This window comes from Patiria miniata, unplaced genomic scaffold (genome assembly GCF_015706575.1).
Source record: "Patiria miniata isolate m_02_andy unplaced genomic scaffold, ASM1570657v1 HiC_scaffold_16, whole genome shotgun sequence".
Taxonomy (NCBI): Eukaryota; Metazoa; Echinodermata; class Asteroidea; order Valvatida; family Asterinidae; genus Patiria; species Patiria miniata.
In genome coordinates this window covers 8,124,197-8,139,352 of record NW_024037054.1, presented here as the reverse complement: position 1 = coordinate 8,139,352, position 15,156 = coordinate 8,124,197, and the positions used below count along the sequence as shown (strand labels likewise).

The 15,156-nt window shown below is 38.1% G+C and overlaps 1 protein-coding gene across 2 annotated transcripts in view; it reads left to right on the top strand.

The window, feature by feature from the left end:
• Positions 1-661: 661 nt before the first annotated feature.
• LOC119722870 (alpha-1,6-mannosylglycoprotein 6-beta-N-acetylglucosaminyltransferase A-like) overlaps positions 662-15,156 on the top strand; it is a 33,937-nt gene continuing 19,442 nt past the window's right edge. The window contains exons 1-5 of one of the 2 annotated variants that reach the window (XM_038193266.1): positions 662-794; positions 4,554-4,978; positions 8,186-8,455; positions 13,455-13,519; positions 14,417-14,584. In XM_038193266.1, coding sequence (XP_038049194.1) covers positions 4,738-4,978; positions 8,186-8,455; positions 13,455-13,519; positions 14,417-14,584 — 744 coding nt within the window. In that variant the 5' untranslated portion in view covers positions 662-794; positions 4,554-4,737. Of the gene's footprint in view, positions 795-4,553; positions 4,979-8,185; positions 8,456-13,436; positions 13,520-14,416; positions 14,585-15,156 lie in introns of both variants that reach the window. The other variant, XM_038193265.1, reaches the window with a different exon arrangement.

The following is a 15,156-nucleotide window of genomic DNA, read 5'->3' as shown; positions in this document are numbered from 1 at the left end:
GTGTACTAAATCGCGAAAAATTCAATTCAAATTCGAGTCACTTTTAATGGAACAAAAATAAAGCACTCTTTGTGCAGGCGATAACTCAAGAACAAAACAGTGCACTGAATTGAAATTTCGTTCAGTAATTGTTTGGGATATGGGACACAAATATTTGGAAAATCGACGGGAACCATTGAAGAATAAATTTAATATGATTTAAGGAAATAAAGTGTACTTATCGCGAAAAATTTGATTCGAATTCGAGTCACTTTTCATTGGAACAAAAAAAAGCACTCTTTGTGGAGACGATAACTCAAGAACAACACAGTACACTGAATTGAAATTTCGTTTAATAATTGTTTGGGATATTGGACACAAATGGAACGAAAATCGACGAGAACCATTCAAGAATATATTTAATATGATGTAAGGAAATACAGTGTACTAATCGCGAAAAGTTCAATTCAAATTCCAGTCACTTTTAATGGAACACTTTTTTCATAAGCACTCTTTGTGGAGACGATAACTCCAGAAAAACACATTGCACTGACTTCAAATTGCGTCTCATAATTGACTGTGATTTACGTGACAATATATTTGAAATTCGACAGAAACCGTTGAAGCCAAAAATTAATACAACAAAAACAAGAAACAATATGTAAGAGCACTGCCGTACATTTTATCATTCCGGTTTGTTTCGAAGGGCGCCACCGCGCGGCCTGCTGCAGCTGATTAATTTGATCATAATACGGCAGCAGATCTAGTGATGTAGGCTGTAGTTTGCAAACAATCAATTGGCCAAGTAAGAAATGGTAAGTTATTATCTCTGATCGTAACATTATAGCGTAGGCAATTGCTTTACAAACAGAAATACTGCAATATACAAGTGATAAAAAGAGCAGATTCTCATGAATTCTCATGAATTTCACATATTTTGTGGGAGAACTTAAAGTCTAGCCTACTTAACCCTGACCGGTGATTGTAATCACTGGCCCCATGGCATGTGCAGTGCAGTGGCACTGTGTACAAAAAGACGTGGCGATCGTGTAGTAACGGGCCCGCCTTTAGTTTCAATCGAATCAGCGGCAAGGGTGTATTTTTATCATTCAAAAACGACTATTTTAACCTTAAGCAGACTTCTCTAAATTCTAATGACACCTTCTTTGAAGTTTTGAACAGTTTCTTGCATCTTCGGGTAAAAATTACAATTTGTACACGCGGCCGGATGAGGGGGTTAGGCCTAGCTAGGATGATCCTAGCGCTAGCGTTATGTTTATGCCTAGGCCTAATTATGGTTGGTGCTGTGTGATTCAGCGTGCCTTGTGCATGTTGCACATTCGTGGTAGAATGCGGTGATCGCCACCTTTATTTTCATGTTGCGTTTGGGCATTTTCATTGTCATTTTATCCCCGAATTTCCCTCTAAAATTCAAAATGCTGCCCTCTAGGCCTCGTACTCGAAGTCATACTGGTACCTATATGTTCTTAAATGTTGCCAACTAATTTGGTAAGTAAAATAAATTAAAAGTGGATTTTGTTCTCTATAGTATAGGGGACCGGGCCCGTAAATACATGATTGTCCAATTTATGTCATGTACGTGATCATGATCTCAGAATCTCAGAAAACTGATGGGGCTACCCTGGTAAAACGAAATGAACTAAAATAAAATAAAGTACAGAAACATTAAACGGGTCCCAAGCGCATTCCGATACATCGAGTAGGCCTTTTTATTACCAACTTGGATTACGTAATCGCCGCTGAAAAAGGAAAAAATTCCCTACCGGCTCACCAACTTACCTGCCGCCAAACACATCAATTTTCACCTCACCTTGTGATTTCACCCAAGAGGAATCCAGGAAGCTCTGTAAATGCGGAAAAAAAATTAGGAAAAATGTGTTTTTAGAGCACATTTTGGATGCACACTTCGTGCAGAACTAAGTTGAAGCAGCCGGTCAAAACTGATTGAAGTGTCTGGAAGACAGCGGTACGTTATACGCATGACATCGACAACCATGACAACGCATGAGCCGGCCAATGATAGTGCAATACATTATTATGAATATTTATTTTCTCATGAATATTTAGTTTATTTCAATGGATACTTCAAACACAGATTGATCATTGCAACAGTGATCGTGCGCAGCCTAGCGGTTAAAAGTCTCGTGTTTCAAGCAAGCATCCGAGGTTCGAATCTCGATGAAGTAAGTGACTGATTAATAAAAGAAATTTAAGGAAAGGAGCGGGTGAGAGTAGAGGAGGGAAAGTGGAGGAAATAACCATAAAAGATGCAACTTTTGGCGCTTGAAAATTAGTTGAAAAAAGTGGTGATCCAGTACAGAAATTTTTCAAAAGATCTTGCCTTTTATTAAAGCTAGATAGATATTCACTATTAATTAATTAACTATGCAAACCCGGCTTCGAACTAAACGTTAGAGAAGAGAATACACATACTCATACATCACGCATGGCCACATTCTCATCGTTACTCGATTGTACATGTGCGTGTTCGTGCTTGCAGTGCTTTCAGTGCACTTGTATCCCATCACCTAAATATCCATAGATGACTGATTGATGCACACATGTTTTTTTGAGGTTTGGCAACGATGTACGTTTGGAGCGATGTAGAAATGAAGATTTCTGAGTCTTCGTGTTATTTCGAGGTTTTTATTTTACGCTCACACAAGACAACGCGACGTGAGCAGCGTGCCAACCGATGACACTGTCTTTTCACAAGTTCTTTTAAAAATAAACAATCAAATTTTGTGTCAGCGGCCAGCAAAACCGATGCCGGCAGGAAAAATAAAGTAGTAAAATGATGCGGGCAGGGATAATATAGGAGTTAGGCTATTTGTTTTATAGAGCCTACATGTAATCTGCATAAAAGACAGGTTTTTTTTTAAGTTAGTAAAAAGAATATGAATATTTGTGAGTGCAATTTAAGAATAATTTCATGAGGTGACAGACGAATGTTTCATTCCATGAGGCGAAGCCAAGTGGAATGGAACTTACACTGTACATGTGACAAACCAAGTGTGACAAACACGCTGGTTCCAAGTCGTGTTCACACAAGTAATATACTGTCTAGTGAGCTAGAACTCTCAAAATAGAAATTTAAATTATGCACCTTTAAGATGACGTCACATGACAAATGATGAATAAAGACGGCACTTGGTTAGGAACAACATTAGCTTAGGGTGATTTCTTCAACGTGATTTCTTCAACGTCCGCAAAAGGCGAACACTTTACGAATGAAATCACAACTAGCATCCAAACAGCTCGAATTTATGGGGTCGCAAAAGTGGACCCCGAAATTCGTTCACGTTCCCTGAATACAGGAATAACACAAAAATGCTCAGTTTTTAAAGGATAGTTGTGTGGATGTTTATATCCTACTTTTAAATGTTATTTCCGATTAACATCATCTCGTTCAAAGCGCGTTTTGTAGCCCAGTTGGGCTGTTCCAGGACCCAGTGTCCCCTTAATTGTTTTAATTTTCAATGGGTCCTTGAAAGAACAAAGTACATGTAGATACTAAAAATGAAATGGTTTTAGTACAGTTCATCAGCACTTTTGATGGAAAATTTGAAAATGAAGGTTGAATGCCTGTAATTGCAATTAAGAAGAAACAGTCCAAATAAAAAAGAAAATTACCCGTGCATATTTGCCATGATTGTAAATGTACATGTAATGTATACGTGTACCATTTGCATGTGTACCATTTGTTTGTGTACAGTATATAAACTTTTGTGCATGTTTGCATTCTCTCAGAAGACCCAGTGTTATTAAAATTTATGTAATGCTAAAAAAAATAAGTAGAGGTTTCCTTTAAAGCTTTTAACTGAGTCCCCAGTTACCGCTGACTGTGGCAAGCTATTCCAAATAATTTATGATCCGCTGAGAATTTGTCCAGATTTGCAAACTCGTACGAGAGATGTGTACTCGTTAATTACCTGTATGCGTGCAATGGTCTCTAGTGACTCTCAGTCATAAATATTTGGGTTGGCAGTCATGTTTTTTAATGCACGTGTACGTGAAATGACTTATTGTAGGAAGTTGGCTCTTACGCATGAAGAATTTCACATGTACTCAAGAAGGTTGTTGGAATTATTTAGAATTTCTTATCCATATTGTACATAAACAGCTAATGTCAGTGATATGCCAGACTTCGTACATGTATGGTCCTGTTGAGGTGTTGTACCGGTATTTCTTCTTGCCAAAGTTCTTAAAAAAACCTTGACGTGACCACTGGAAAAGATGACAAGCTTCCAGTCGCCATTAGGGTTGGTAAATCCAAGTGCAGTAAATACTGAATTCCTTACACAAGATTTCCATTTGGGGCATTGTACACCAGTGCATGTAGCAGCTTTAAATTGGTTGCGCAAGTTCATTTTTGTCTGAGCTGTTTTTGTGTCAAATTTCACCGCTCCAAATACCGCGTAGGTCATTGATACTGGTACATGTACATCGCAGGCTGAAAAACTCCATCAATTTATCTTGTCATCCATCACCTTCATTAATAACTTGTGCACCTGAACACAAATGTAATATGTCTTCATTTTCCTCCAACACAGGATCATTACAGTATACTGTAGCACAAAAGGTATGAGGCAAGCACCGCGAAGGGAGCGAAAACTCGTTAGCCACAACTGCTGAAGCTGAGGTGTATGACAAAACTGTGAACTCACGTCATGACTGAATGATACCCAGAGAATTGGCCGCATCGTCTGCATTTATGTAGTCTGAACGACAGCCACCATGTTCGGCCGTAAGAGCTGTCGCGTGATCACGTCGAGCCGAATCGGCATTTTCCTACTGTTTCTGATGCTGACGTGGGTGTATGCGTTCATGAACTACGCTATGTACCGGGCACAGCCCGGCGTACGGGAGAGCGATCGGTTACGCCAGAGAATTCTTGAAGATAGCGAACTTTACGTCAAGGCTTTAGCCAATGAGGAGAAGGATGGTCTGAACGCGCAGAGCTCAGGAGTTGTGTATGGTGAGTACAGAGCTAATCAATAACTTGTGTTGTACTTGAGTCCATCACAAGTCCATCTACCGGTAAATCAAAAGTCTGTCACAAGTAAATCATGAGTCAAATCACAAGTCAGTCATATGTAACATGGATGAACAATAACAAAGGAATGCCTTTGTCGAAGCTCATTTGAATAGTTTGTGAGTTGACTTGGTACAGGATGACGTGTGATTGACTTTTGACAACTTGCGAAGACTTTGTGATGGACTCAGCTACCATGGCTACAACACTGCCGATAGCATGCGCAATATGCCACTGAGGGTGTGAATCCTGTTTTACCATGTTTACCTGCAATGCATCATGGGAAAAAGTCAACATCCGTTTGTCAACATTGCCAAACGTCTTTCATTTTGTCCTTGGGTCATTCTATTAATTTGAAGTCCACTTTTTTCCCCTTTTGAATATGATTTTATAATTCTGATGCACTCCTTAATGCAGTCGTCCTCCAAGAGTGATTATGAGTAGCACACTACATGTACCTACCACACAAATATAAAATCATTTGAAACAATTCTTAATGATACTTGAATGGAAAACTGCAAAGTTTCCAAGGTAGCAGGGACAGGAAAAATGTCACTCTTTGGACCCTAAATTATGTCCGTGTACACATGAATGAGGCTGTAGACAAGTGTAAAATTGCTTATACCGGTAATAAGCGAAGGGCATATATTTGGAGGACAATACAGTTAACCTTGAATTAAATAAATTGCCTCCTTCAGACAAATGACATATACCCTGCATTGTCATGATGATAATGTTGCGATCAGTAAAAGCATCACCCTTTATTGCCCACATCCACGGAAAGCCAATTTCTCACATATTGCGGCATATTTGATGGATAAAAATACTGGAGTGTCACGACGGAGCCAACATCAGGTTACTAACGGATTGGTGTGCCGATTTAGTGCAAATCGTAGGAATGTGCCATGGAGTTTACTGAAGTGGATTGAGTTTTGGGCGGATTTAATTTGAGATTGTCGTCAGTCAAAATAGCCCAGGGGGTGAGGGTTGGCACTTCATTGGCTCAAATGAATTGTTTCACTGCTATGGACTGGACAACATGATTGGTTGGTCATGAATGTGTCCACTCCATTGGATGTTTTCCAAATTGGTTCAGACAACTGGTGCAAAATATATCGTACATGTACGTGCTAGTGTTGAAGTACATGTATGTGCTGTGCATACCATTGCAAGTAAATTGTGTTGTGTGTACACATGAATGCATGCGAATGTGCGAGCAATGTTTGAATTCTGATTTTCGTTTCATGATGGTTGTAAAATTTAAATTTCAGCCAAACTGAACAAGAACAACTTAATATGTTTAAAGTGCAAAACTCTTCGATGTTCATTGTGTCAATTGAAGATGAATGAAACAATTTTCCCCTAATTTTAAAAAAAATAATTTATGAAGCTTTATTTACCGATATTACATCACAGTGTGTTTGGAATAGACAAAACGTAATGGTACATGTATTCTGTACATTAGTTTAGATTTCTGTAAACTTGTGTAACTGTCAATTCACAATTCTGTCAATTCACAATACAAATTCAGTCCATTTGAATACAGGGGAAAAAAAATCGGCCATTTCTTATAAATTCCCGGGCTAGTTTATTTATAGTGCTCTCATGTGTGCAATATTCATGCACCGGTATTGTACGGTACATGTTGTGAGTTGGTCCGGAGGATTTTTTTCTCCTGCGTACATGTTGGTGCTACATGTACCGGTACCATACATAAATTAAACAGGGCCAGAAATATCCACATGTGCTAAATGATTCATTATCATTGGATTCATTGTCATCTCAGCATGAACTATGCTCTTGCCTCACCCTCTCAATTTTTATTGACTGAATATTAATGATCTGCAGTTTAGTTCAAATAAAAAACATGTTAAGCGTCCTGCCTTTTTGAGAAAAAGGAAGGAGGAGGCCCTTTTTTTCCGCGATGGCCGCCCGACCCATTTTCCAAAACGTCTTTTTTTTTAAATGGCTGGCACTTGGACTCAGGAAATGACATACCAGCTTTATATGGGCTAGATGCAACAGACAAAGAGGCCACAATGATGTCACTGTTTAAAATTGATCATTTGTTCGTTTTTTTTGTTTTTTTTTCAATTTAGAAGAGAAAAAAAGTCACAATAACTTAACAAACATGTACCGGTATGCAGATAGTCAGTTGTGTCTCACAGTCACGTAAAAAGAAGGAAAAACCCTCTTCAAAAAACATCTTGCCATAAATGTATATACAATGTATAATTATAAGGTGTTTTTTTTATTTATTGAAAAGATTATAAAATATATTTCCCAACACGAATGCACATACGGTGTACATTTGCCTTTGGCTAAATGTATATATATTTATAAGGTGTTTTTTTTTATTGAAAAGATTATAAAATATATTTCCCAACACGAATGCACATACGATGTACATTTGCCTTTGGCTTATTCCCACAAATGAACAGTACATGTACCGGTACCAGCTCATACATGTATTGATCTTTTGATACATAGGGGCATATTGATCGTGTTAATATTGCTGTTTAACTTTCAAACGATATGAAGATCTATGAAAAACACATTTGGTGTGGAGTAACTTCCTATTGGTCATATTCCATGAAAAATGTTATTTCGTACTCACTGGGACCCATGGGGATACTTCTTTAAGTGGATTTCAATACATCATGTGTTGTAAGCATCAGGACTATATGTAAGTTAACTACATTTGTGTAAATATGAGTACTACCTGACTGTTTTGTACAGTTAAAATATTTTGTTTGGAAGCTTTACATGATACAGTACATGTATGTGACTGTAAAATACATGTACCGATATACATGTACGGGTATGGTATTCTACTGAGGGAAAACATGTACCCGGCATGTAGACATTCATGTGTTAGTCCAACTGATATGTTGTCAGGATTAAAAAAAACATTGTACGCTGTATCCCGGTACATGTATGTGCCTATGCATACATCATGTATAATATGTACATGAGCAGGATTCATTTGTAATATCAGAGATGCAAATGGTCTTGCACTTTCTTGCTATGTAACATGTAACATTATTCTGCTCGCTCCCTTTGTGCAGTTGTTGTATGTTGTTTGTACTGTGTTCCAGTATACGTGCCAACAAAAATCAACCCACATTTCCTAACATTTCCTTCACACAGACCTGAAGCGAACTCTGGCCGTCCTTCTGGAGAACATTCTCCAGCGGCTCGGCAACGTCGAGCAAAAAGTCGAAATAATTTACACTAACGGGAGTCAGATTTTCCGCAACTTGACCGGCCTCGCTGCGGCCGAGCAGAGACACTTGGCCAAGAATGAGTCTGAGGATCCACAAGACAGCATTTACACCAATAAAAAGAATAAAGGGAAAAGGAAAGGTCTCTCCGACTATGACGAAGTTGATGAAGATGACAGACCGTTATTGGCTAAAGGTACGAATATTTGTTTTCTTAACGTATGATCTTTGGTGACATGCGTTTTGTTTCTTTGTGAAGTTAGACTCCAAGTTGAAATAGGGGTGTGGTTTAACAGGTTATTTTCCTGAGAATTTTTGCAATGACTGACCTTCACATGATGAAAACAGTGCCGTTAGGATGCAACATTCATTCCCACATAGGTTACATCAGAGTCTGCAAAGAAGATTTCAGCAAGATGGAAAAAAATAATTATATTTTCAACTTCCCCACTGTCACAGAAAAGCCCTAACCCTAAACTTTGTCTAAATTCGCCATTTTAAATTCCCCACACCCCAAATAATATTTTGGTGAGCTGGTCCCACTCGGGTGTGGGAAAATTATTTGTAGCATGTAAAGACGAGCTGGAAACATATGTGGAGTGGGGACAGTGAGCATTGCCAAGGCACAGCTGGTAGTCCCAGTGGAATGTTCCAAACATTTTGAGCCACTCCCTTAACATTGCTGGTATTCATAGCCACCAACCTCTGCACTTTCTGGAGAATATTTCAATGGAACCCAATATCTCAGATGTACATGTGTACTTCAATCAGTGACGAATGTTTTTCAGTCAGGGGATTTGAAAAAAAAAAAAAGTTCAAAATAATTCTAAAGTTTATTTAACAAAGAAATTGACTGGAGTAGTGCTGGGACCCGTGACCTCTGGATTGCCGTTCCGGTGCTCCCCAGTAATCTAGAGGTCGCAGGTTCAAACCCCGCTCCAGTCAGTTTCTTTGTTCAATTTTGTTGTTCCAATTATCTTCCAATCCTTTGAAAGCAGCCTACAGTGCCTATGAATTTATGATGCGGCGGGCAAAACCTTTAAAAATTAATAACTTCAATGTAAATATTTGTTAATTTGCCATCCGATCCTACTGATGAATATATATTAAAAAGCGCTCTCATTTATTTTTGATGTTTCTGTGGAGTCACCATACAGAGATATTCCTATGGTATTATAAATTGATAACATTTGGCCAGTGCTTTCATAATTATTATGTACATTATTGTGTATTTGAATGTTTTTCTTCCTTTCATACATGTACATTCCACATTTCTGATGCTAAACCGGAATGTGCCCTTCTAATTGTACCTCATGTAAGTTTATGGTGTACATGTAACCAAAAAAACCAAAAAAACCAAAAAAAAGTTGTTAAAAAGATATGATTGCCTTGTTGATTGAGGTGGATTTGTTCACATGTAACTATGGTAACTGATCAAGAGAAATAAGTCTATGCAGATTGTGGATATTTTTTGGGGGTGTTTCATCACAGAGTGTCCTGTTAAAGGTTTCAAGAAAAATGACTGTGAATTGCCCGTTCGTTTATTCATGAATGAATTGCAAATTTATTCATGGTCTGAATGTGACTCATTTCCTTGTTCAGTTCATAAATACTTCAGTTCTCTCGCACTTTTTCTTTTCCTGTGTTTTTTTAACAATGGTTTGACGATGGTTTTACTAACTTTGAGATTTTTTGTAATGTGTGATATCGTAATTCTAACTCTCTTTAGAGTTGCGTACCCCTTGCTCTTATTTAGCACAGAATTCTTTTCTCCTAAAACATTTTCAATTTATGCGTTTAATTTTAACAAAAAACAAACAAAAAACAAACAAACTTCATTATTATTTTGGGCATCTGCAATAAACGGCTTACATTTCGTGAGAGCTGAATTATTGTCAGCCCACCAAAAAAAAAAAAAAAAAATATTTTGTAAAGAAATAATTCAATAACTAAACATAAACGATATTTTTAAAGTGAATAACTTATATATTGCCAGAAAAACAGTAATAAATGTTGAAAAAAGTTTTTAAAAAAATGTATTTTTTCAGGGGTGAAATTTGAATTAGCATGGGGAATGCATCTTTAACCCTAAAACCATCTTTAACCCTAGAGCCCAATGGAAAATGTTAAGTAATACCCGAGCTGTTACGACTTTCTAGCCTCGAGCCTTGCAAATCTTTTGATACCAAAAACCTAAAAATCGGACCACGGGTTGCCGTGCCTTTAAACTGTGTATGGTGGAGGAAGCATACATGTTGGCATACATGTAGGCCTACTGCATACAGCTCTGGCATATATACATGTAGCAGGACTCGATTATTGCTCCAACTATAGACGTCTTTTCGGTCCGTGGGTCGTGGTGCAGATGTCTGTATCTAACAGTATTGTCTGTCAGAAAAGCTATTGATTAATCCTCTGACCACGAGTACAAGCCATACAGGGGTGGTACAGATGTTCACTGTACCATACCAGTATGCAGGTCACATGTACAATGTATCAACAGTGCTCCTTTGACCAATGGGGTGTTTGCACAATGTACACCTGCATAGGTGCACTTTGCCTCAAATTTAAGAATGGGTGTGACACCTGCACAGGACAAGTGACACCTCAGTAATACATGTCGTTTCATATTTTTGTGGCTGGGGTACAAATGTATAGTGGAGTGTCATGGCCTAGCGGTTAAGAACACCGGACTCATGTTCTGGTGTTTCAGAGGCAACAGTGACGTGGGTTCGAGCCCGCCGGCGGACACTTGTGCTCTTAAGCAAGGCACTTAACCATTATTGCTTCGTCCTTTGGATGGGACGTTAAGCCGTAGGTCCCATGTGTTGTATAAATGCACGTAAAAGAACCCAGTAAATACTTATCGCTAAGAGAAGGGGTTTGCCCCGGTGTTTCTGGCCTCCTGTATAAACTCCCACGTGGAGTATTTAGGAGAAGAACCAACCAAGAAGTATAAATGTTCATCTTTTTAATGTTTTATTAACAGTGATGTAGTCGAGTCTATCACAAGTCCATGCAAGTTACAAGTCCTCCAGTCCCACTTCAGATCACAAGCTATTCAAATGAGCTTTGACAAAGGCATTCCTTTGTTATTGTCCATCCGCTGTTACTTATGACTGGCCTTGTGAATTGGCTTGTGATTTACTTGTGATAGACTGAACTCAACCCTGTTTCGTAGTCACTAAATCAAAGAGACTTTGTAATAAAAAATGGGGGGGGGGTGTTGGGAGCTGTGATTTATTTTGTTGAGTCGCACAGGATCACTTCAGATTCAGATTACCTGAAACAGCGAATGCATTATTCATAAGAACTTCTAAAGTACGTACTAGGATTATCCATGTGCGTCTAAAAGCCCTTAGGATCATCTGCAATCATCCGAAACATCAATCTTCTGAATTATTAAGGAAAAGCTTGCTCAGCATGAGATCATCACTCAGAAAAAAACAATACCTTGTGAAGAATTCCGTCTGAAGCACTGGCATAAAAGACGTGAATTTATGACGGAAAATTACTTCCAGCTCTTCTGGGTCTGGGGATAATAAATGGTGAACTGACAATCTAGACGACTTACCGGTAAAACGGGTCGCACAGGGCACCTAGTAACACCATGGAGCTGGTCATACCTACACTGCACAGTGTGTTCTTGAGTAAAAGGCAAGATTCACGTGTAGATACTTCGTCCTGGACCAATTTTATGGAGCTGAAAAAGAAAGGAACAAAAGAAAAGTGAAATGGGCAATTCTTCGCAAAAGTGGACAAGGCTGAAAAGTGGAAAATGTATGAATTGTTTCAAACTACAAGCTCCACAATCTCCAATGCGGTATTATATTAAAAGGAGAAACCAGATCTTTCATTTAAGTGATGTGGTAGTAAGATGGAATATGGTCAACCATTTGTTGGGATAAAATTAAGGATTTTAGGTAATCATTTTGGTATCTTGTTTTTACATGCAAAATGCAAGTTTTATTGTGAGTTTTTGTTTTAAGGCAGAGGGAAAGGTTCGTATGTTACGAGAAAAGAGTTTAAAGTTGAAGTTCATCAAATTCAGATTTTCTGCTGTGTTTAAAATCATGACGATGAAGAGGAAGTAATGTGAGTGACGTAACGTGAGTGACGGTACCTCCCTGTAATCTTATGTCCCTTGCATTTCATGTACACACTGATTTGATTCATAACAGATCTTTGAGTAAGACAGTGTAACTTCTGTGTTGCAGACTACAGTTTGTGGGGATTTTAACAACAAAATTGCTAACAAATTGTCCATGTCTTTTTTTTGGTGACGTGAGTGACGACTAACAAAACATGTTTTCAAAAAGTGATTGCCCCCATCTGTAGGTTGAATTTTTCTATCATTTTTGAGTACCCCTTACTCCAAGGTTGTTGCACGGCTGGTTTGATTCAGCTTACATTTAATTACATACTATTAAAGCAATGAGTGGCCAAAGTAGCCTCATGGTATATAAAATTATAAATGTAATGTGAGTGCCCAAATGCAATTATCCTTTGTGGCTTCTACTTTTGCCATATTTATTAAAAATAACCATGCACAAACATTTAATTTTAGTGTAATACTAATGTACATGTTTGTTGGATGAGAGTAGCCTTAATGTCGCCCTTGGAAATTCCATTTAGTTAAAAATTCATCAATGTACACTAAAAATGAATATTTTCTAAAGTTGTCTCAAATGTCTCAAATCCGTTTTTGTTTTTGTGGTTTGGGTATCCATGGTAATAGGTACACCTTCTTTTAACAAATAAGTTTCAGTCGTTTTGTTTCCATGCTTGAGGGCAATTCCATGGTTACTCACGTTACATTTTTGATGCACTTTTGAGTTTCCTTGGGCTGTAATTACCTTACTGAAAAGGTTTAATAACTGTTATCCCCATGGTAGATAGAGTTACATTTTCGTAACGTAAGTAACCGATTTTGTATGTCTTGTTTATCGTACATAACACATTTTCTATATGTCATCTTTGGTGCTTAAGTAGGTCTAGGTCTACTCTATCTACCATTGGGATAACAGTTATTAAACCTTTTCAGTATGTTAATTACAGCCCAAAGAATCTCAAAAGTACATCAAAAATGTAACGTGAGTAACCGTGGAATTGCCCTTGAGTACATTATTACATCCAAAATGTGCATTTCTGTAAACTTTAAATTCTTTCGTTGGCAGATTTAATTATGCAACCAGAAATGAAGTGCTCGTATTCTCGGGACGAATTGCGAGGTTACCCAGATTGTGACAGGAAAGTTGCTGTAAGTTGAAAATACAGGAAGTAACCCACATGTACAACATGATGCACAAAGTCAAAGAAATTTACATTTATTAATGTCCAATTATGTATGAATTTTTTTTATTGAAACTGTTTGATATTCATTGTCGGATGTTCACACCTGTTTGCCATTTGTCACGTTTGTCATTTAGCACATTTCAACAAGTTCAATTATGGTACTGAGCATCTAACTGTAATTTCCTCGTAGCATTTGTTCATTCATTTTTCTAGACTAGAAAATGTAACTTGGGTGTATAACTGAAACAGAGACATCCAATACATTGAAATCCTCTGGCTTATCACACAAACTGGAATTCGGAATATGAAGGGACACCCATTTAGAAGCTGTGTTCTTAAAAAAAAAACACCTCCAAAAGAAGTAAAAAGATCCAAATTTAAAAGAAAAATTGAAAAGTCTGCACACCTTATGAATGTAGATACACCTGCAGTCATGTTTCCATCACATGTAGAAATCACTCACCGGACTTTATAGTCAAGTACATGTGTAATACAATTTATTATGACTTATTTCTGGTAATGAAACCAAGGATTCCTCAAAAGCACCCTGGGCCCTGTACTTATGCACTTTACCATAAGAGTCCGAGTAAGCCTAGGAGTAGAGCATCAGTATGAGTACAGGAAATATTTGTCTACAAGTGTGAGTACACTTGTTCAAGTAGCAGTAAGAGTATGAAAAATGTAATTTGATATGAGCGCGAGTATGAGTATGAAGTATGATTACTACAACAATGCTTGCTGTATCATTTACATACACATGCAAATCAGTGACCGTAATTACTGGTGTCCTTTGTGGGTGTCATAACTTGAGCTGTTTTTGTTTCCCCCACCCTACCCTACCCTACCCTCCCCACCCCTTCAGTGGATGAGAGAGATGTGGTCGTCTGACCCGTGCTATGGCAGGTACGGGGTGGATGGCAGCGAGTGTTCATTCCTCATATACCTCAGTGAGGTTGAGTCGTGGTGTCCGATGCTTCAATGGAGGCCGCAATCACCCAAGCAACTCCTGACCAAGTCTACCAGACCCAAGGTGTGTAGGGAAGATTAAGCAGGAGGCTGTGGGTTCAAGTCTCACCCGAGTATTAAGCTTGTCAAGTTTTTTTTTTGCAATTCCTTGGACAACACCGAGTACACACTGTTTATCCCCAAAAAATATGTTGGCGAAGGGCAAAACTCAAAATAAAATGTACATCTCCAACTTCTTCTTTTTGTTGTTGGAAGAATTGCAAACTTTTCAGATTGCATACTCCACTTATCATTTTGAATTGTCAAAATGAGAAATCATATTTTCGAAAAATGTACTTTTATTTCCAAAGATGAAATATTTATTCTCCAAGGTTTCCAATGCATTTGTTGTGATATGTGATTAATTAAGGAACCACTACACACTGACCCAGTTCAATCAGCCAGGTTCCTTGGCTGATTGCCATAAAGAAATTCAACACAGAATCAAACAGCCACAATTTCAAGAGAGATGTATCGATGGCTGCTCATCTCTTTTGGATTGGTGTTTAGCCACTAAATGCAACAATGACGTCAACTGCAACCTTAATGGGCATTTGGAAGCCATACCCTAAACCAGGTCATTGCTTAACCCTAACA